Here is a 24225-nt window from a genome sequence, read left to right as displayed (position 1 = left end):
TTGCATTAAATAGTTTTGTCAATAGATCCACAGGTTCAAGTCCTTTTAAAGTCGTTACTAGTTATAAACCTAGGAAGCCTATTGATCTTGTCCCTATGTCCATGTCCCATAGGCCATCAAAGTCTGCAGTCCTTTGCACATCACATTCATTCATTGCATCAAGAAATCAGGCGAAAGATCAATACTAGTAATGAACATTAAAATTTCTGCAGACCAACATAAACGATTCAAGGAATTCAATGTAAGGGACTCTATGATGGTTCGCATCAGGCCAAAGTGGTACCCTTAGGGAGCCGTTCGTAAATTACAGGCACGTAGTGTTGGACCATTCAAAATTATAAAACAAAACAGTCTCAATGCATATGTGGTAGATCTTCCACCTTATATGGGAATTAGTTCCACATTTAATGTGGAGGATCCAATTGTATTTTAGGGGACCACTGATAGATTGTCCAGCCTTTTACCTAACCCTCCCGATTCCCCAGACCTTTCCCTTGATCCATGGCCCCTTCCCGACCCATCTTCCCAGCCTCTACCTCCCATACCTACCCTTCCCACACCCAGAGAAGAGATGGAGGATATTCTAGACCATCAAATAGTATCGACGTCGGACGGTGGCTTTCAAAAGTTCCTGGTCAAGTGGAAGTCACGCCCAGTTTCAAACAGTACGTGGCTCACTTAGGAGCTTCAAGGACTTGATCCTGACATCTTGGAGCGGTTCAGGAGTTTTGTTTCGCCAGTGGTGAATTGGCGAACCTTCGCAGCTGGGGAGAGTTGATAGGGACATCATGCGCACACGCACACCCCCCACCCTACGCATGTACTCAAGGAGGAGGAAGGCCCCACTATTGATTTGGATCAATGACGACATCTATGGAGGACCTCTTAGTTAGGGGGTTGTGCTATGGAGCATTGGAGTGGATCCGATCATCATGTGGATTCCACCATTTGATCTCATGAGCGTGTCCCACTACCCTAGATGATCTAGGATTTTGAGTTTTGATTATTATCATTATTAGAAACATCACGAACGGTTTTGCTTACGTAGATTGGTTGTTATTTTTGTTACTTCATCTCTAAGTACTAGTGTGCGCACATGGCGCGGCTTTTAAAGTTTAGGGTTTTCTTATAAATAGGCAACCCCATGTAGGTATTTTTCATTGAAGTTTATGAATAAAATTCAGCGTTTTTTCTTCTTCTTTATCCCTCTGAGTTAAAGAAGCTAATTGGGTGCGAAACCCTCCCTTCCTCGAAGGGCTAACTACCGTGGTGCGAAGCCACAACCATCCCAAATCGTCCCACCTACTCCCCACTTTCATCATCTTCCACAGCCCTCCCATCTTCAGATTCACCTTTTTTTATGCCCAAGTTCTCCTCCACAGTAGATTTTCAAATTCTGGCCCACTAAAGGGGCTAAAACTTCGGCGGAGCACCACGCACACACCGGGCGGCAAATAGACACGAAATTTGGTGTGAGAGTGGGCCTCCCCTGGCCGACCACACCCTAGGTAGTGCTTTCCAGTTCCGTGGGCCCCACACACATGCGGACAAGGATTCACGCACGTGCGCCTGGGCCAGGTGGCTGTCCAAACGCTTGGATCGTCTCAGGTTCTGGATTTCTTCTATTTCTCTCCTCTCTCGCCTTAAAACCCCAACTCTAACCCTAGATAATCCCAAATTTCAAGTATTTCCAACTTTTGCAAACCCTAGATTTTCTCTCGAATTGAAACATGGTGAATCTCTTGAATTAGGAAACAATCCTTTGCAAGATTGGATGAATCTTACACTCATTTGGGCATTGTTTGGTTTATAATTTTATTTGATCCAGCCCTAAACTTGTGTAGGCTTGGACCCCCGTAGATTCCCCTTGTTGAATGTTTGATCATATGTGGGACGTGGAATTTTGTGATTGTTTAAAATTAGTATGATCTAAAGCTTAAAATCTTGCATGTCATATTTAATTTCATGTCTTGCATCACCAATGCTGGAACAAGTGCGCAGACTAAAACCCCTACCTGACTCTGCCAAAATCTTGAAAAAAAAAAAGCGGACGGAGAATTTTCTGGAATGGTGACCTTTCCACTTCCAGGAGTCTTCCTAATGTAGAAAGGGAACGGTAGGCTTGAGATAATTAAGCAAGCCGATGTACTCCAACGCCTCGTCATTTGAAAGGTTCCTACGACATGGAGGACACCACACTACCATGCTTCCAACAACGGAGAAGCAATGAGATACAACGGCATTGCGATCCGGAGCGGGAGTAGCTATCCTTGGGAATTCTTCCTGAAGCAGCCTATCCCCACACCAAATATCTGATGAAAAGCGGGTCTAATTCCCATTCCCAATGACGAGGAGAATATTTCTACAAACCGGATGCTCTATCGATGCTATAGCTTTTCAAATACTAGACACTCGGTAAATTGGCGATCTTTTCACAAACCAACCACCTTCATAAGTACCATACTTACTGACTATGATCTTTGTCCACAGTCTGTCTTCTTCGGTTCTAAGCTTCCAAAGAATATGAAATTTCCTACCATCCATATCCACTCTCTAAAAGAAGTTCCTTCTCAACTTTTCTAGCTTTTCCAACATTGAATTGGGACATGAAATATAAAGGCATGTTTGAAAAAGCCGCTTTGATTAGAGTAAGCCTACCACTATAGGAAAGCTACTAGCATTGCCAACTAGCCAATTTTCTCTCAATCCTCTCCACCACCTTGTCCCATAGATGCCCCGCAGGCTTCCCAATGCATAATAGAAGGCCCATATATGTTGAGGGAAACTCACCTGCCTTACACCTGAAAACTAAAGCCAAAGTTTAAAGATCCTCAGAAACGTGCACCCCTAGCATCTCACTTTTGGCAAATGGTCCTTTTTCTCATATACCTATTTGTAAAATGGGATTCCAACAAATGAATTAAATGTTTGAAGAGTGTATCTTGTTGGATTACTTTTCAATCCTCATCAATGGATTCCCTGTTAGTTTCTTTTTTAGCTTTAGAGACCTTCACCAAGGTCATCTGCCATCACCTTTCCTCTTTTCTTGGGAAATTATTTGAAATGGGTGCTAAGTTGGTATTCCTAAAGATTCTCAATGGGGGAGGCTGGGCATTCCCATTTCACATTTGTAGTTTGCCAATGACACTATAATATTTTGTGAAGTGTTGGTCAAGGACTGAAATATATGAAAGAGGGTGTCTCACTTAGATATAGGGAAGAGAGAGAGAGAGAGGTGGGGTGGTGGGGGGACCATATGATGCTTTTGGCAAAGTGTGATGGTTGATATTCAAGCACTTAGAAGTCGAATGAACGGGATGCATTAGCTCAGATTAAAGCTGTCCAAATTGTGGGACCAACTGTAGATAGGTTAGGGCCAAAGGGCAAAAGAAGAAGAAGAAGCAGCAGCAGAAGAAGAAAAAGAAGCAGCAGCAGCAGAAGAAGAAGAAGAAGCAGCAGCAGAAGAAGAAAAAGAAGCAGCAGCAGCAGAAGAAGAAGAAGCAGCAGCAGCAGCAGCAGAAGAAGAAGAAGAAGAAGAAGCTATACAACCAACCGTGCATTAATGTCCACCAATCTTCTACTTAAAAAATCTAATAAGTGTAACCTTTGGTGTCCATACGAATAAGGGCCAACCATTGGGATGGTTTAAATTGAGTGCCATGATTGCCACAAGTACAATCTCTCAGTGCTTGTGTATCAAACTCCATACATTGGCGAAGTATAAAAGCTTTTGTCATTACAGCGTGAGGGGCTGTTGGTTAATTGCTCTCTTTTTTTATTCACTCTCTCTAGCTTTGTCAGGTGAATATATTAAAGTGGATTCTTCTCCCTCCTTCCTCTCCATTCTCTCCAACTTTCTCAAGAGAGTTGAAGCCTTCTGAGCTTTTGTTGTCTATCAGAATCACCATTTCTAATCTCTAAGCTCTCATCTCAAGCATGCAGGCTTTGAATGTGAGGCCAGGCACCATTCATCAGGTAGCATGCACCGTGACCATGCGATATTCCAAAAATTAGGTTAGTACACTCTCAAATGATCCAAACATGTACATTGAATTTGGACCGTTGGATTTTTTTTTTTCTAACCACCTATTTTCCTCATACAATTCTGATTTGTTTGATAAGCAGTTCAACATTATTTTCGGTCCAGGGCATGTTCACAGCGTACGCAACCTAATGAATGGCCGGATCTTTGACGCATGTGCCCTCCGGCAGTGGGAACCATGCAGGCATGCTGCAACTGAGTATGGAAAAAGAAAATTGTTGGTTCATGGAGAAGTGATCTGAAGAGAGGAAGAAGCGCTGGAGAAAAGACAATCGTTTCTCTTGGGATGCTTTTCAAAGGAGTAAGAGTAGGTGTTTTATAATCGCATGGGTACTTTGGAGGAGGTGCGAGAGCCTGCTTCTTCTTTGGGATGCAAAGCTTCGTTGCTCCCAATTAATTACCTCAAGCTTCCCCTTCGTATGGAACTAAGAGCTTTGTCAACTTAACAACTACATAAGCATCATGGGAAGAAAAAAATTTGCTATCCCTCAATGGCCGAATTGCTATTCTTAATGCTACATTGCTACCCTCTCCAACTTGCCAACCTTTTATCTGTTGCTTTTTAAGATCCCAGCCAAAGTAGCGAAAGATTGGAGTAGCAAAGGGATTTCTTGAGGTAGGGCTGTTAGCGAAAGTCACAACTAGCACTTGATGAACCAAGAAGAAGTTCAAAGGTTGATCATTTTAAAAGAAGAGAGGAAAAAGAAAAGGACAAAAAGGCAGTTCTCAAAAATAACTAGACCCTTCTTGCAAAATGGTGGAAGAGCAAGACACTTTTTGAAGGAAGTAATCTTCTTTCTTTCTCTGTTTCTTTTCTTTTCTTTTCTTTTCCTATTATGTTCTTTTACCTTTGAAAATTTTTCTTTTCTTTCTTTCTTTTTAATTTTATCAAAATATGGTCAATTTGATAGGGGGTGAACCCCAAGAAGGGAGGTTAGAAGAAATGGCTCCATTTAGAGCGCAATCTTGAAGTTCGTCAATGATTCAAAAGGGGTGGGCCAAATTTATTTATTTTTTAAAGTAGATGATTTAATTAGAGAGGGCTGAAAACGGCTAAAAAAATACAAAGAATTACAAATGAGAAAGCCATCCCCCAAAACCAAACCAAGCAACTCCATAAACCTGAGAGGTCACAATCCAGTCGAGTACTTCACATTTCACCCTCCTCAAAACTATCTCCATAGTCCCACTTATGTTGCAAAAACAACGACAGTTCCTTTCCCCCCACAAAACCCAAATTCCCGCTTGTAAGGTCCATCTCCACACCCTTTTGCTGCTTCTCTCCACCCCTCAACCCCGAGAGGTCGCAACCCAATCAAGCACTTCACATTTCACCCTCCTCAAAACTACCTCCACAATCCCACTCGTGTTCCAAAAACAACGGTTGTTCCTTTTCCCCAACAAAACCAAAATTCCTGCTAGTAAGGTCCATCTCCACACCCTTTTGCTGCTGCTCTCCACCCATCCCCCATGCCAAGCCAAAAGGAGCACTCCAATAGATTCTAACATCATGTCGAAGGACCTCAAACCCAATCCCACAAAGTATTCTCAAAGGGGCAGTGAAGGAACGAATGATTAACAATCTCCTTGCTTCGCAAACAAAGAGGACAAGTCTTTATGATAATCACATTCCTCTTTCATAAATTATCCATTGTGAGCACCTTGTTCCAACCAACTAACCATGCAAGTGCAACAAACTTTTGGGGGTAGGGGACAAATCCCTCATTGACAGAGAGAAAATGCTAGCCAGCCTAGACGCCAATGGGAGAAACTCTTCCTCCCCCTCTATGAGATTCCTATGGCCTAGAGGGGTCCACACAACACCGCTACCCATAACTGTGAAGCTTCATCCACTAAGTTCCACCTCTAGAATTGGAATGAAGTTTGTCAGCCCATTGCTAAGGGAGGGGCAGGTATTAGGTGCCTGATGTTTATAATGACGTGCTCCTTGGTAAGTGGGTGTTGTGGTTTAGCGTTGAGAGTTCTACCTTGTGGAGGGAAGCTATTACAACCAAGTATGGGCTTGAATCCTATGGGGTGGTGGACTAAAAGCTCTTCTCTAAATCATTCCTCTCATATATGGAAAGGCATTTCTAAGATGCATCCTATTGTTCTCGAGGGGTCCTGTTTTGCTATTGGGTTTGCGGCTCAGGTTAAGATTTTGAGAAGATGTTTGGTGTAGGGACTCCCCTCTTCAGATAGTTTTCTCGGGTTTAGCCCGATTATGCTCTAACCCCTGTATCTCTGTAGCAGGGTGCTTCTCTTTCTGTATCTCTGGCAGGGAGTGGACCCCTCCTCAGAGGGACCTCATAGATTTTGAATTTAAGGATCTGCTTTCTTTATTGCCTTGTTTGTAGTCTTTCCCTTTCTCTCAAAGGAGGATTCTCTTAGGTGGCATCTTGGTAGATCCAAAGATTTCTCAATGCGCTCTTTCTTCGCCTCTTTATCACATCCGGAGGACGTTAGTTCTTTCAGCCACACTGCCCCTGTTTGGTCCTATAAAGTTCCTCCCAAGGTGTCGGCCTTTACCTGGTTGGTTGGGAGGAATAAGGTTCTGACAATGGACAACCTTCAAAAGAGATTGATGGTGCTCCCTAATGTCTGTCTGCTTCGTTACAAAGTAGCAAAGTCTTTCGATCATCTGTTCATCCATTGCTCATTCTCCAGAATTGTTTGGTCTAATATTCTTAGAAGCTCAGGCCTTTCTTGGGTTATGCCGGGTTCAATCAAAGGTTTATTTCGGTCTTGGCATGCTGAAGGGGGTGGAAGCCTGGGCAAGTTGAGATGGAGAGTTGCGCTGCTTGTTGTTCTATGGTCAATCTGGAGAGAGGAACAGTCGCTGCTTTCAGAATGTCAGGAGTTCTGCTTTGGGTTTTCTCAATCGGGTTCATTTGTACCTTAGGGATTGGGCTCCCTAGTTGTGTTTTTTGGGTTTGTGGCCATCCGTTTTTGGTTTTTTCTTTCGTCCGTAGGTTTTTTTTTTTCTGCTTTTGTTTTTTTTTTTCTTTTCTTTTCTGTTCTTCCTTCTCTTTCTTGATTTCTTTTCTTGGACTTTGGCCTTAATAATATTCATAATCTTAATAGATAAATAACTGTGAAGCAACTACCCATTCTGCTGACTCTTCTCCCTAGCTAGGAAGAATACTCTCGTCAAGGGAGTCTTATGAGCTTGTGCAAAGAAACGCAGTTTGGTCGTTTAACTTTCTCTGGAACTTTTGGAATAATGAGACTTCCATGGTATTTGATCTCTTGGATATTCTCAATGGGGCAATTCCTTATCCTTTCTTAGTAGCACAAAGTGTGAAGTGGAGAGGCAATAGACCCATATGTGTGAGCAAGGAAGTATCAGCTTCAAAATGTTAGCAAGTATGAAGCTAAAGTGGAGGCGTGATTAGAAGCAAGGGTTGCACCTAGTTAGAAGGATCATGCAACCAAATTCCTTTCGTGCTTGATACTGCATTCAAGCCCCATCTTCCAGAGGTTTATTTTCCTCTTAAAAGCTTTCAGAAGTTGTGCCGCCTGTTTACACAAAGCCCCCTATTTTGGGGTTCAGGTGCCCTGCCCCAAGTTGGGTCCTTTTTGCTGGTGGCAAGAGTTGCTGAGATCTGAACTGCAGACAACCTTCCAAAAAAGGAATTTGTCTATGTGCTATATGGGCCTGTGCAGATGAAGAGTCGGGTGATCAACTCTTTCTTGATTGCAAGGTTACATCATCGATTTAGAATATGTTGAGTCCTCCCTGGTTTTGTTCTGCCCCCTCAAGAATAGCTGGAACAGTGGACCTTTCATTGCAAGAGGTAAAAATCTTTTGAAGATGCTCCCAAATGCAATCTTGTGGAGGATGTGGAAGGAGACAAATATTAGAATCTTTGAAATACTACCCCATGAATTAATCAAATGGTGGCCAAAAGTGAAATTGACATTGGTAAATTGGGCCCTTGCCTTGGAAGAGTTCAAAGGAATACCAGATCTGATCTCCTAAGAGAGTTGAGGTTGCTTTTGATGGGCGTAGGCAAACCTTACTATTTGTTTTTTATTTGGGGGCTGAATGTTTTCTGCTTGCTTTCATCCAATGTCTTGATCCATTTTTGTAGTCTCTTTTTGCTCATCTCTTTTGGCTTTTGAGGGGTTTCTTAATAAGTTTTGCTATTAATCAGGGAAAAAAAAAAACACTACAAAACATGTGCAGAGATCCTCAACAATAAGAAATACTTGAAAGATGCTAGACAGTGGCAATTTGACTGCATGTCAAGACAAGTGATACATTGCTATGGACCTTTAAACATGCAAACACTGATCTAAGTTCAGATGCCACAGCCATACCTTCATTAGCCAACTCCTTCAAATCAATTTGCCGCCTGAGTTCAGCAACCCGATCAACCTTTTATTCAGCAAAAAAATAAATACCAATACAAGAAACCAATCAAGGATTATCTAAAGAACCAAATAAAGACTGTCAAAAGACTTCCGTAAGGTCATTATCAGAAGATTCTCAACTCAATTTGTTCTATTTATAGGACTCAGTTTGAAACATGAATCAAACAGGAATGTACGAGAAAACAGCAAATTGTTATCTTGCCTCATTTTCTTTGTCAAAAGACTGATACCCACATGATCCTACCCCTAACAGACCGCATACTAGAGGAAACAGCATACCACATACCCGTTCTTGTGCCATGTACTAGAGCAACCAGTGGTCCAAGTAACCTTGCTGACCCCTTTTGGCTACAGACTGAAACCGTCCATGTGAATCTGTAAAAGCTGAGTACCAAGTTTCATATTGTTTCCACCTTCTAACTAACAAGACCTGGTCAAGCCATACCTAACTGGCCTTTACACATCGATTCTAGGAGTTTCTACCATGGCTAAGACATGAATTGTACAAATTTTGAAAACGCTGGTGCAAAATGTGAAGCTATGTGGATAATGAAAACTGTACATACCTCTACTTCAAGGCTCCGTTGTGTTGTTGCAAGGGATCTCGCAAGCTCAGCATTTGTAGTCTGCAACATATTTAAATTCAGCGAAGACCAAAAAGACCCTAAGATACGCCATACTGAAACTTTCTGCAAAGTAGTGACAGTTTTTTGGCAAAAACACTAGCAATGTAACCACAACAAATGGATTTAACACTCTACAAACCACATAATCATGCATGGAGATGGATGCAAGACCTCAAGTTTAGCCAAGCAAGCAAGGGCTTCCATTCTGGTGCTATTATGTTTCTGCTTCTCTAACTCAACAGCTTCCATTATTTCCGTCATGCTCATCTGCAATTCTGAAGCCTGACACCACGAAGAGAGCAGAGAAACTAATTAACATATCCCATAAGGTAGGTGGAATACAACAAAGACATGCAAAACGACATTACTTTCCTTCTCTAATTTTGGCAGGAAAAACAGTTCTTGTTGGACAAAATGATAAGAGAAGGATGGTTGTGAGAAAGAAGGGGGGGAAAACATATTAGATGAGCACTTTCTTTCGACTCGAGCAAGAATCAACGGAAGAAATGGAACCATATAAAATCCGTATGTCATCCACACATACATGACTCCTATGTAAGAAAAGACCAACTGGATACCATTCAAAAGAGAAAGAAAAAAAATGTAAGACAACTATTAACAACTAAACCATGAGTAAGTAGCTCCCACATGACTAAAAGCATAAAACTTCGCAACTTGAACTGCAGAAAATAATATTTTTAAATTTCAAAATATCAAATAGTTTGTTTCGAGCATACTCCCTTCCCCTAACTCCTGAGCAACATCATGTCTCACAATTAAATCATGTAAAAGCGAAGTTCAAATTTTTTTTGTGGTTAACAACGACCTGTAATTTTTTTTTTCTTTCTTTTTTAAACAGCAATGACTTATATAATGACCCACTAAGCAATAAATGAGAAAACCCAAGAAATATTCTAGTTCATTCAAGCTGTGCCACTCAAAAAAAAAAAAGTGGATGAGAGTCTGAGGGCTTCTGTAGTTTGAAAGCTATTTTTCTACTCATCATCATCTTAGGTAAGTGTGTGAGAGTTTTCAGTCCCAGTCATGATTTTCTTGCAGAAGCATGACGTTCACAGTGATTGCTTAACACTGGGCACCTGAAGGGATCGGGCCCTACAGAAATTTGTGAATGTCCAGTGTTAGATCATAGCTCGATTTCTGTTGTGGTTTACCATGTGACCAGTTCTGCAATTCTCATATACCCAGCAAAAGAAGCCCTACAATGATAACCAGTGATTGTATCAATAGTATTGGCTGATTCGTACAGTGCTGAGACGAAATTGGGCAGTAACTGGGGAAACTTCACAGTATCAGTCAACATATCGCAATGTATCAACAATATATTGATACATTGCGATATTCTGAAAATATCTTTTCTTAGGGGTAATGTACATTATATCGAGAACTAGCTAGCAAAAGCTAACAAGGAAAGAATACATAAGGAAAACAAAAATAAAATAAAATAAAAAATACATCCCAAAAAAAGAGGGAAGATCGAAATCAGCCAGATCTTCCAACAGACTTATTGCTTCCCACAATCAACTCCATAGAACCTGCTCTATTCCAAAGGCACTGGCTATTTCTTTTCCCCCAAATAATCCACCAAATAGCCGGATGCACCATACACCAAATTTTCCTGCCCATCTTACCCGCCCCTCCATGCCATGCCCATAGAAGATCCCCCACTAATTGTGGCACGACCGACCGAATGTCAAATATAGCTAGAAAGTGCACCCACACCTTATAGGTGAAGGGACAATGGATGAACAAGTGATCAATAGACACCACCACTTGCATGCACAAAGAACAAATATTGGGGATGATCATAGCCCTCTTTTGGAGACTGTCTATTGTTAGAATTTTTTTTCCTACCTATTAGCCAAGCGAATGCAGCAACCTTGGGAATAGCACCATAGAACCAAAAACGAAACGTGTGACCCCATGAAGCAACAGGGCCGTTCGCCCGAATCAAACTATAAAAGGATTTAACCGAGAACCGACCCAAACTGTGAGCACGCCATACCATATAATTTTTGCCTCCAACTAGCACTTGAGAGGACTGCAAAAGGAAATGAATTCAACTAGCTCCTCATACGTTAGATCCTGCCTATATGGAGGCACCCATATTGCTTGCTACCCCACCGCACATAGAACAATACTCAACCACTTCGATGTTTCTACGAGGGACCAAACGAGCCAACCTAAGAAACTCTTGTTGCAGAGTTGAGTTGTCACACCATATATCTTCCCAAAATCTGACCCTGATTCTGTTTCCTATTAAAAAGGAGACACCTTCTCTTAACTTATGCTTTAGCGAGACTATCGCCTTCCAAGTATTAGAGGCCTTATAGAGAGAGGACTCTTTCACTTCCCAACCCCCTTCCTGAAGGCCATACTTGCCACTATCTCGCGCCAGAATCGACTTTCTTTAGTAGCAAATTGCCATAGCCATTTGCCCAAAAGGGCTAGGTTCATACTACACAAATCCCTTAACCCTGCCCCGCCCTCATGAAACAGTTAACAAACTTCCTCCCACTTCATGAGATGAAACTTGTGAGTTTTAGCTGAATTGCTCCAAAAGAAGTCTCTTCGAAGCTTTTCTAACCTTCACAACACTGACTACAAGCACATAAAAAGAGTCATTAAGTCAAGTGGAAAGAAGGCAGCTTTGATTAGGGTTAAATGCCCACCCAAGGAGAGATAACAGCTCTTCCATTTGCTAGCTTCCCTTCGATTCTTTCTATCACCATATCCCACAAATGAGTAGTTGGCTTCCTGATGCACAAAAAGGAGCCCTAAATAAGTGGAAGGAAGAGACCTAGCCTTGCAACCGACCACCACAACCCAAACTAGAGGTCTCCTCTTTTTCATATGGATGCCGAACATTTCGCCTTTTCTGATATTAACCTTTATACCAGAAACTGCCACGAAGCATACTACTATTTTGCAAGGGTTATCCACCTTAATTGGATCGGCATTAAAAAAAAAATAACCGTGTCACCTGCAAATTGAAGATGAGATCATTGATCACCTATATTTGCCACCTTAAATCCAGATATGAGATCTATATCTTGACCTTTGGCTATCACGTGGCTGAAAGCTTAGGCTATAATAATAATAATTTAAATAAAATAAAATAAAAATTTAAAAAAAAAAAGAGGTAAGGGATAACGGATCCCCCTACGGTAAGCCCCTTGTAGACTTAAAATAGCCTTTATGAGAACCGTTCACAAGGACGGAATAAACTACTGAACTGATGCAACCTTGAATCCAATTTCTCCATCTGACCCCACATCCCATTCTATCCAAAAGATAATCAAGGAATTCCCAATCTACATGGTCGTAGGCTTGCTTGATGTCCAATTTTCACACAATGCATGGCGTTCCTTCCCTAAATCTAGAGTCAATGCACTCATGGGCAATAAGAGCACTATTCGTGATTTGTTTGCCTGACACGAAGGCTCCCTGCTTCACTACAATTAAATTTCTAATCATGGATCAAAACTTGGATGCAAGAATCTAGGCTAGAATTTTGTATGGGCTACCAATAAGACTTATGGTTTTAAGTCCTTCATACATTCTGCCCCATCTACTTTGGGGATTATGGCAATGAAGGATGTCCCAAGCTCGGGAGGAAGACTACCTTTCTTGAAGAATTCATCAAAAAATTCTATAATATCAGACGTAAGCATGAACCAAAACACTTGGAAAAAAGTCTGCGGGTAATGTTGGGTCCCGAGGCCTTATCTCTTCCCAAACTGTCCACCGCCTCTTTAATTTCACTTTCAAATACTGGCTTTTCCAAAAGCCCCGATTCATCATCCGTCAACCGATTGAAGTGAAGATTATCAAACCGAGGCCGCTTGCTTTCCTCTTTGGTAAGCAAGTTTTTATAGAATAGGACTATTGCTTCACAGACTTGTGACTCATCCTCCAATCTTGAACCATCCACTACTAGGAAACTGATTATGTTATGTCTAGCTCTTGTAGAGGCTATGTTGTGAAAGAATCCAGTATGCTTATCTCCTTCTTTTAAGCAAGTCGCCCTCGACTGTTTCCTCCACTTAATTTCCTCTTCCTTGAGCCATTGCAAGTAAAACAAAGAAAGCGTAGCATGTCTTGCTCTTTCTTCATTGGACAGCTCGCCCTCCTCTTCCTTCATATCCAAACTATGAACTTCGTCGAGAATCGAAGTCACCTCATCCTCTCTTGCCCTATAAACCTCTTCCTTCCATATTTTCAATTTTTCTTTAGTAACTTCAATTTATGATGCAACTGGAAAACAGCTGACCCTTTCACTTGAAACGATGGCCACCATTCCCTAACTAGCCCCGCGAAGCCCTCCACCTCCAACCACGAAAGCTCAAAGTGGAACAGCTTTGGCCCCCAGCTCTCCATAGCAACTTTTAGCAATATAGGACGGTGATCTGATACTGGTTGAGGAAGCCCCTTTAACTGAGTCATAGGAAATTTGTACAGCCATTCTAAAGATACAAGAAATCTGTCTAGCAATGATATAATGGCCTCGTTTGCCCATTTGACCACATAAATATTTAACCCCATTCATAGGAATGTTTACCAAATCGTAACTTTAGATCCACGAAGCAAATTCTTTCATACTTATGGTTAAACGACAGCCATTCAACTTCTCAAAGCTAAATCTTATGAGATTGAAATCCCCACCAATACACTAGGGTAGCGGCCACTTCTCTAGAATGGCTTGCAGCTCCTCCCAGAACATGGCCTTCTTATCAGACTTGCATGGGCCATAAACTGCCGATAACACCCACTTGAAACCTGAAGCTTTGTCAGTTAGAACCATTTAAGAAGAATAGTTTATGCACTAGATATCTTCCTTTCCCCAAATATCAGAATTCCAGACCACCAAAATTCCTCATGTCCTAGAAGCATCGAAAGATATCCAATCTTTTTGCTCAACCCCCCACACCGAAACAAGGGTCAATTCTGTCAATAGATTGAAGCTTGGTTTCTTGGAGGGTAATAAATTGAGCTTTCAATTTCCTGCACATCTCCTTGATCTGAAGCCTTTTTTTAACTTACACTCAACCCATGACGTCCCAACTTAGCACATTCATTGAGAAACAGACCTTGCCCTTCCCCCCCTCTGGGAGCCACTAGACTTGATGGTCGCTTCGTAATGGACTGAGCTCTCCAAACTCACCAATTCTCTCTGCCATTTAGAGTTCTTCTTTATGGACCTTTGAATCACCAAGTTATGGATTCCCCCTTTGTTCAACAAACTGAAATAGGGCCTTGCATCTTCATCTTAATCTTCGAAAGACATACCCAACAGCTTACCGACTCTGTCAATGACATTCTTAGACCATTCCGATTCCTCTTCCATGAGGTTGATGTCGTGGACCTTGCAATCGAGCACTCGAGCCATCGCTAGAAGCATATCATCAGTTCTATTATCATCCTCAGATCTGTCAACTATTACTAGTGACAGAGTGACATCCAAGGTCTCCGTGAGATCCTCTCCATATAAAGTAGACACCATCTCCAAGGATGTATCACTTTCTCCTTCTGACTGGGATTGATACATTGCAATCGCCATATCTTCACCTTCATCTGCCTCGTCTCAACTATTCCTTACTAGCTGATTGTCATCACTCTGCTCACCCATCTGGTCTGCATGAGCATCCTCTAGAGAGGAAAGACGCCTGCCCTGTGTGTTGTCTTCTTACAGTGAATGGACTTGTCTTGTAACAAGAAGAGAGGTTGGAGTTAAAGGTTCCTTTGCTTTCTTAAAAGAACTGATGCTGGCCCGCACCGAAAGTAAGGAACAAGGGGTTGCACTTCCTAACTTAAAGGCCCTTGACACCATTCCCGACTCACATGCTTCATAAAACATGGGTGGGAGCTAAGAATCGTCACACTGACCACTTCAATCGAAGGAAAAGCATGATCGTTTACTCCTTGGCATGACGTCACCTGCCACGTGTTATGCTGTATAAGCTCTCTTAATGCAAAACAATGAGATAAAACGCTACCTGTCTCTTTCTCCGAAGTGCTGAGGCCAATGCGCTTCATGTAAAAATCACGTGGCTCAATAGCAGCCGACGAGATACCACGTGTGACATTATCTTGCCTCAAAGTGAGGGTTGGAACCTGAGCCTTCTTTATTCCTCCATCAGATCCACCACGTGCACGTGTACCTGAACCTACACCTCCAGCCAAACCTCTCTTCAAAATTCGAGAACTTCTCAAGAACAAACATCCTTGACACAAGTGCTACTGAACACCTCGTGCGAAGCTATAGCAGTAGCCACGTACCCCTTAGGTGAAGAGGATCTCCTAGCCAATGCACTTGAGGAGCATCAAAAACCAACGAAAGCACAAGAGCACTCCACATGTCCACTAACCTCCTGCTTCCCAACCAGCTTCAAGCACGACTCCCACCTCCATTTGGAAGTCCTCTAGAGTGCCGAAATGGTGCACCATCTCCTTTCCTTTCGCCGTCTGTCATGATCGATGGAGCTACTCCCTCCCTTCTTGTAACACCTCGAACTTTCCAATACTTGGGTATTGGAAGTCCTCGGGTGTCACCTAGGAAATTTTCAATTAATTATATATACACATGTAAAAAATACACCACTTACAATTGGAAATTGGAAATTTTGTGCGTGAAAACCTATTCCTAGAACTTGAATCATGAAGAAACTTATTGTGTCAACTTAATAGGTGAATTGAACTATACAAAATCAATTTCGAGACTCAGTCGGGCCATAACACTAAATTTAACAATCCACCACTTGATCACACCATCCAGCCATCAGATTTCTAAAACAACTACTAAAATCCCTCTAGACAAGGCTAGGAACCTTTACAATGGTTGGTGATCATATTGAGAAAGAATCCGATCGTTGGATTGTTAATAATCAACACTTAAAACCCAAATCCACTTGGTGTGGTCCACCTGAAATATGGATTTGCCTCATTGTTAAATTGATGTCCTTATAGGGGCAGTTGAAACTGATGGGCGGAGTAGATCTCAAGACACATCATTGTGGACCCCACCTTAGCTCGGCGTGTGCACCAACGAGCATGCACCCGTAGGCTACCCAAACTCCAATCGGGCATTGACCCGATGACCCGAAGTTCCTTCTTCTCCTTTCTGATTCCCACCAGTGAAAGTTAAACAGACAACATCCGTTTGACCGAATTGTGGGCCACCACCATGGATCATGCGGTTGATCTAAACCGCCATCTTGAGCGGGAGGAGATTTCGATAAAAACCAAACAGATCGCACGTGTAAGCGCAAACGTGCCTATACACGTTATAAGCAACAGATCAAAAGATGAGCCATCCGATCATGACCCACCATTAAAGGTCGGGTCATCTTCTCCAATCGGACAAGAAAATCACACCAGGTCATTCAACTTCTGATATGTGATATGGGACATCCAATAGCAGGGCTAGTGACCCAGAAACCCATCCTTGAAGGTTGTTTAGGTCATGCAAGCTGATCCGGCGTGATCACGGACTAATTCAATGAAGTTTTCCTTGTTCGCGCATTGTTGATGTGGAACACTGCATGACTAATCACTTGATTAGCTTTCAAAGGATCGAGACGAGAATCCAAAGGCTGTAAATTGCCCTCTTTTGTTAGGGCAACCTTCTTTGCAATCAAAACTAAGAGAGAGAGAGAGAAAGAGAGAGAAATTGAGGGAGTTTGAGAGAGAGAGAGAGAGAGGATTGTGCAACTCAGCCGAGTCGCGGGTCGATTCGAGTGGGTCTGGACCGAGTCGCGGGGCAATAAAAGTGGGTCTAGACCGAGTTCTTGTCTCAAGAGGGGCGGGTCTGGGCCGAGTCCAGATGTTGTTGAACACCCAGTGAGATAGAAAGGAAAGTTGAGAGATAGTTTCGCTAGTGGTTTTCCTCTAATTGAATATCCAACAAATCGGTAGCAGATTGACTCAAGATTGAGTCCCATCAGGTCATCAACCATCATCATTTCGGGAGGTTTTCTCTGAGTCAACAGTGGTTAGATCGACTTAAGGATCTGCCATCTTTGAGTATCTCTGTGGGGTGAGCGAACCAGCAAAGGGGCCAACCGAGTCTCGAGTTTCTGCCAACTCGGGTTTCTAAACGTTGGAAGATATCCGACTCATCAGGTCGTCGAATCAGTGAATTGCTCCCTATCCAAAGTCAGATCTGATCTGGTTCAGATCTTTCCGTGTTAAGCAGCAACAGAGGTTTTTGCTGGGAGGATCGCATCATGGTTGTGTTGAGGAAGAACATGATTTGGCCGAGCAAAATCGAACCGAGTAACTTAGTGAGTTTCTCGTCGATGTTGGAGAGCTAGTTTTGGTTAGCTTATTCAACAACACAGTTGTTGGATCGATGAGCTGGTTCGAGTCCTCAACTGGTTTGAGTCATCGGTTCCGAGTTCGAGGTTGATCTAGTTGAGTCGAGATCGAGAGAGGATTTGGTTATCATCAAGTCGAGTTAACTCGGTTTGGCAAGGTAAGTGGAATTCCACAATTTCCAAAATTCTAAATCTATTTTGAATTAAAATAAATTGATGTTAATTTCCATTTTAAATTGTAGAAATTGTAAGTTTTCACATATCTCATTTGGATTCCAAGGTTGAAGTCAATTCAAGTTTGGGATTCAGGTCAATTGAGGTATATAATATCTCAACCCTCCTATTGAGTTCTAACTAGAGATTGAATTAGGTCTAATGGGCTTTAATTTTCTGATTGAATATAGAGAATTGGAATCCCCCAAATTCACCACATTGGAATACACCTCATATGAGCTAGTCCGGATCAATTTCGTAGTGGGAATTGGATCAGTTTGAGGTGGGTTTATGTCTCAAACCTCTTATTGATTTCTAATTAGAATTCAATAAAAAGTTAATGGATTATAATTTCCCAAATTGATGTAGGAAATTAACGTTGAAATTATCTAATTTGGGTCCGAATTGAAATGGACTTGCTTTTGAGTTGAGTTTAGGTGAGTTAACCTTTCAACTTCCTACTAGAGTTCAAATTAGAACTTAAAGTAGGATTGGTTGAATTGATTTTTAATTTCAATGTAGGGAATTTGATTTTCCGCAAATCCTCATCTTGAGATCCATTCCGATGGAGTCACATCCGGGTCAAGATTTCACCAGATCAAGGCAATCTGATTTGGAGGTGAGGATTTACCCTTCAAGCTTTCCACCGAAATTCTAGTTTCGTAATAGTATCGATTTCAAATTGTTGCTTTGGTTGAATTTATAAAACCTTGTAAATTGAACAACTTGGATTACATAACCTACATGTGCACCATCTCTTAATACTTAAAATCACATGATTAGGACTTTTGATTTGAACAATCCACTTATGTACACTCTCTTGAATGCTTAAGATCACATTATTAGAACTCTTGCTATGTGTAATTCGCATGATTACGAATTCTAGCATGTTTTGATATAATTTAAATGCGTATGAAATCTAATATGTTTGAATTCATGTAAATGTGCCATTTGTGGTTGCTCTAATTTGAATGTGGCATTTGTGGTAGCTCTAATTTGAATGTCGCATTTGTGAATTACATGTGTAATTTGTAGTGGAAATGGGAGAAGAATGGGATGCATGTGAAAAGGAATGATGTGTTGAGGGTTTGTGGGAGAATATGAATTGATTGGTGTGGTGTGGATTGTCACATTTAGAATTGGTTTGTGGTTTGGATTACCACATGGAAAACTTGATTGGAGATACATCTATTGGTTGATTGAATATGAACACATCTTTGGACTACCATGAAGCTTAGTTGGCCCATTTGCGATGGATATATTACCTTGATAGTGTACAATTTGGCGTCACTTTCTGACTTGTTCAATGCCCTCTTGGCACGTTGGACTTGCCGGGTCATAATACCGATGTATGTCACTTGCGATGTCGGGTCATAATACCGATGTATGTCACTTGCGATGTGTGTCTTTAGTGATGCCAGGTCATAATGTCGATGTATATTCCTTGTGATGCCGGGTCATTGCCTGGTCATTCACTTGCATTGTGGGATTGCGCTTTGATGTCCATGATGGACTGTGTACAATGATTATTAATTGATCTTGATTTGATTATTTGAAGGGTCACTAAGTGGAAAGGAGTTTCCCTAATTGATTGTATGTAAATTCGAATAATAAAGGTTCAGCTAATAATGCATTCATGGCACTTGTTGGACGCCGATGTCACCTGGAATGTCGGGACATGATGCCAGTGTATGTCCTTAGTGATGTCGGGTCATGATGTCGATGCATGTTCCTTGCAATATCGTGTCATTATATGAACTCACCTAATGATGTCAATGTACGTCCTTAGTGATGTCGGGTCATCGTATGGTAGTTCTTTTACATCGTGACTTTACTCACACAGCCAGCTGGATGTGCATCCCCAGGGTGATGTGCCTTCATGTATCCATTCATTTAAACAAGATTTGCTTTTATAAAATATATGTTGTGTTTGTTTAGTTCTTATTGAAATTATACTTGACTATTATGACGGATGTATAATCTTGGGGAGAATTTCTCACTGAGATGGCCACTCACGCTTTCAAATTCGAAAAACAAACAGTTAATGCAGGTATAGATCGATGTGATGACATACCCATGGATGCACCTGTGGATGCCTGTGAGGACCATGGAGTGAAGGAGCCTTATTTGAGTCCGGCCAAGCTCTTCGAGCTCAACCGGTAGTTTGATAGTTTACCTTTTTGCACTTGTCCGATTCAAACATTTGGTTTGTATTAAGTCATATGGCATATATTTGGATTTGTGTGTGATGTTGTTTGGAACTTAACTCAATGTGTGGTTTACTTGCTTATATTTTGATGCCAGCTATGTGAATGTTAATACGACTGTGCGAAAATGTTGGAAAACACACCTACGTGTGTCTTTCCCCTAAGTTTAACACTTGGGATTTCGTTTGAAGAGTACTATACTCGAGTTACGAAATCCGAGGCGTTACACTTCTCCTCTAAGCCTCTCCCACCTACAAGGAACACCCTTTCCCTTTCCCTTTCAACTCTCAGCTCCAAATGAACCTTGCAAACAGAGAGTGATACCGATTCAAGCTCATGGATAGACTTCTTCTTCCTAATGCAGAGTCGAGTTGCACTGATGTTTTCCCCTACCTCCATGCCTTCGTCGATAGCTACCGCCTCCCTAGACATCCCCTGACAACCAGGAACACCTTCCTACACCATAGTTCAATCGAAATGCCTCATATCAAAAACCAACACTCTTCCAAAAGAAAGAGCTAGTCTTACCACTTTCTTATAGATTTTATCAGCCCCTCATTGAATAAGGTCCCAGCCATCACCATTTGATCAATATTAGTCTATGGCCCGATGAAAATCCAAGGTTTGTTCTCGCTCAAAGGTTTTATCCTGTGGTCACTCTCATCCAAATTACATTAGGCCTTCAGTCATGATTTTACCTAAGACACCAAGGCTCCTACCTTCGTCACCGCAACCACCAACCATTGAAGCGCAAGCTGCGCAACCCATGCACCTTCCACTAACGAGGGATCAGCGCATACCTCTGGCCCCATAGCATAGGTTGACTTCCACACCCATTTCCCCTGACCCAGCTTTACGCACTCCTCTTTATGGTATGTTCCACATCCTACTAGCATATTTTGATATGAACTAACCCCTACCACAACTTCCTTGAAGGAGCGGGTCTTACCTACCACCGTCTGTTGCACCTCAAGAGAGACATTTTCCTACCTAACTTGCCACAATCGTACTCATACCGCCTAGCTCATACCTGCTCCCCTTGCCTCTCCCCAGAGCTAATAGCACCCATCGTAGCCTCCTCCCTATTTACCACATCTGGACCAAATATAGCTCTCTACACAGTCATTTCTTCCCCACAAAGCTCTCAGCATTCAACATATGCATAGCCTTCTCTATATCCTCCTCTGATTTCATCCTCACGAAAGTAAAGCCATGAGGAATGGCAAATCCACGATGATGTGGGACCACCACCTCCATCACAACTCTTGCACGCCCAAAAACCCTTGAGAAATTAATCGGCAACTACTCCGATAAGCTTTTATGAACAAAGTAGGGAAATCTTCCTTAAAGCCCTAACCACCTCCCTTTCATGGAGCTCTCTTCTTTCCTACTTGCTTCCAGGTACCCTCCCCTTCCTTACCCTCACCTAACGCCTGTTCACGTTGATGCCCCGTCAATAAAATTGTACACGACACGATATCACAACCTTCCTAAGGATGTGGACATGTTATGAAAATGTTGTCGCCAAGCCATTTGTTCATGGTGTGTCGTAACAGCCGTTACATAACGGTAACAGTGGCAACTGTTACGCACTATGAGGTTTTGCATTGTATTGCCTGCTTTGGCTATGAGTGAGTCTTGTTTTTGTCTTTGGCCTTTATTTGTGGTTGCCACACACACACACACAGAGAAAAACAACCAAAGGATGCATCGTCATAACACATTTCTGTATTTGAACATGTGGATATCACCCCAGATCACTAGCATTGTCTTGAATCTTGATTTCTAACTCCAGTCTTTGGTTTCCTTCCCCGCTAGATTCATCAACTTGTTTAGGGAATTCTCACAATGTATGCATGAATTGATCTACTTTCTTTATACAAGATTAGATCACTTCTGCTGATTGGTTAACCTCACGATAAGTTGCACTTTCAGAGGCATTTTCAAGTTGTTGAATATTCTCGTCTCCAAGGTAGAGAGTGTGCATGGAATGCTAATTACTCAAACATGTCACTTTAACAGGGCTAATACGAGCAAGATGAAGTGTTTAATTCTCAACCATCCAAAATATATGGGCATGGAATAGTAGACAAGTGGATTGATTAGAAATTCTCTTATTTAATTGATAAACAATATCTTATGAAAAGACAAAGATCAAAACAAAGGGAGTAAAAAAATTACAAAAGGGGAAAGCTTTACTAAGTGCAAACAACCATAAGAGGGAGAACACCCTCCTAGCCACTTGTCACTTGATCTGCTTTGAATACAATTCTTGAAAGTATGGGTGAAATATAGAGGCATATTCCTTGATAATTCCTAATTTCCTCTAACAATTATGCAATTATGAAGTAAGGTATTCCATAAGGGTGGTTGTAACGGGCACCACCATTACCTTTACAATACGGGGTGTAACGGCCATTTCGGGGACCATAACGGCTATTACAGTATCTTTCTTTTAATTGGAAAAAAAAAAAAAAACAAAGAACCTATATCAACTCCATAATGGACCGATATAGGATTGTTACAGCATTTACTTAGGGGGGGGGGGGGGGGGTAACGGGCCGTTACGGGGGCTGTAATGGCCTTTACGGGTCATTTTCTCTGTAACATTACAACCCCGTAACGTGTAACGGTTGCCACTGTTACCTTTATGTAATGGCCTTTACGGCACACCATGTTATGAACAACTTTGTCTAATTCATATATACTAGCAATGGCAAGTGTTAAAAGTTTATGGCTTGAACTAATATCAACAACACGAACAACAATGCCACACCACTAAATTAGCAAAAATGGCATGCCATGATAAATAGCTTCAAACGAAAAAAGGAATATGAAGTGACATTTCCTTGCTTAGTCACAGCTTCAAAGTTACTGGTGACAATAGGGTGTGTTTGGGTCAATTTTGGCTTGAATTGGAATTACTAGTCTATTACAGTGTACATAAACCAAATCGTAACTTCCATCCTTCGCATTCACGCCAAGGGCCTAGGCTCCAAACTGTGGTCAAATTACATTATGGTTGGACTTGGAAGAAACTAACTGGAATTTGAGGGCTAGTTCCCGATTATGAATGCTAGTGACCATTGTTAACTTTTTGTCATTTGCTCTTGCTTAAACTGAAAGTTCGCTATTCAATTCACATGTGCATCCAAACACAGCCAAATGCCATTTTATAAAGCACAATAAACACTCCACCACTTTTCAATTACTTTCTAAAATATAGAAGGCGCAGAAAGCAAACAAATAGAAAAATAAGCACAAAGTATGACCTCTTGTGCTTGTTGCTTTTCTCGTTCATCGAGCATCTTCTCCAGGCTCTGCTTCTCTCCCTCCAACCTTGCGACCATGTTCTCCCGCTCTTTTATGGCCTCAATTGCTTTAGCAGCCACTTCCTCAGCCAAAATTTGTTCCTGTCTCTTTCTCCTTTCCTCCTTCTCATCTTCTGAATCAGACGTCAAACTTGAATCTGTATCCGAATCTGACCGTTCGTCACTTCCTGAAAAACTCCTTGGCAAGTCATCAGGAATGGAATGGCCCACAGCTACATCTGGCCCATCTCTCTGGCCAATACTATTGCCATGCACTTCTCTCTTCAAATCATCAATCTCATCAGCTGCACCTGACACTGACACTGACACAAAACCATCCTCTCCAGCACTGAAATTTTCTGAATGAGATTGCAGCCCATTTTCCAAAGTCGCCGGGATCACCACATCTCCATTCCCATCCTCTTTCGGCTCCATCACAACATTACTCTCTAACACTCGAGATTCCCAAACAGGTTTTCTCTGAATCGAATCAGAAAAATCAGAACTTCCAGACAAGCCCACTTCTTCATTGCTCCATCTTCTATCCCCATCAGAAGCCTCGAAACCCACCTTGTTGTCCGACGTGACATCTGATCTCCTTCCGACTTTCAAAAGACTCCTCCTTCCCTCCAACGGTGCGCTCGAAACCCCAATGCCAAGCTTCTTCTGATCCCTCCGTAGGCCGGGCCCAGGCACCCCATTCTGGTGATCGACGGGTGTGATTGGATCCGGCGATCCAAGGAGTTCAGTCCAGTCACTGTCGGCCACAGCAGCAGCCGGACTAATTTTCGAGTTGGGTTTCTCAACCGAACTCGAATTGGGTTTCTCGACCGCATCAAGTTTCTTCCGATGCCTCTCTGGATCATAACCTCTCCTCAGATCTCGATGCGGACGGTTCCGATCCGGCGCTTTCTTCTTAAGTTGATCCTTCAATGGGATCGATTCGGTCCTTGCTAGGGTTTCACCGACCGGCACATCGTCGGATCGAGGCCTCTCATTTTTTCGAAGGGATTCCGCCGCTTGCTGATCGATCTGATGGGCCGGTACGAATTAGATAGGATTAACGGTAGAGATGTAAAATATTCAAAAAAATAAAAAGCAGTGATGGATCTGAGA

General features: G+C 42.0%; 1 protein-coding gene across 2 annotated transcripts in view; it reads right to left on the bottom strand.

The window, feature by feature from the left end:
* The window catches only part of LOC131251476 (golgin candidate 2), a 40867-nt gene that overhangs the window by 16425 nt on the left and 217 nt on the right, over positions 1–24225 (bottom strand). For both annotated transcript variants that reach the window (XM_058252198.1, XM_058252199.1), the window contains exons 2-5: positions 23071–24141; positions 9217–9327; positions 8986–9045; positions 8366–8423 (exon numbers count right to left, since the gene is read on the bottom strand). In XM_058252198.1, coding sequence (XP_058108181.1) covers positions 8366–8423; positions 8986–9045; positions 9217–9327; positions 23071–24141 — 1300 coding nt within the window. The remainder of the gene's footprint in view (positions 1–8365; positions 8424–8985; positions 9046–9216; positions 9328–23070; positions 24142–24225) is intronic.

The sequence above is a fragment of the Magnolia sinica genome, chromosome 7 (genome assembly GCF_029962835.1).
Source record: "Magnolia sinica isolate HGM2019 chromosome 7, MsV1, whole genome shotgun sequence".
Lineage (NCBI taxonomy): Eukaryota > Viridiplantae > Streptophyta > Magnoliopsida > Magnoliales > Magnoliaceae > Magnolia > Magnolia sinica.
This window is presented reverse-complemented; position numbering and strand designations above follow the sequence as displayed.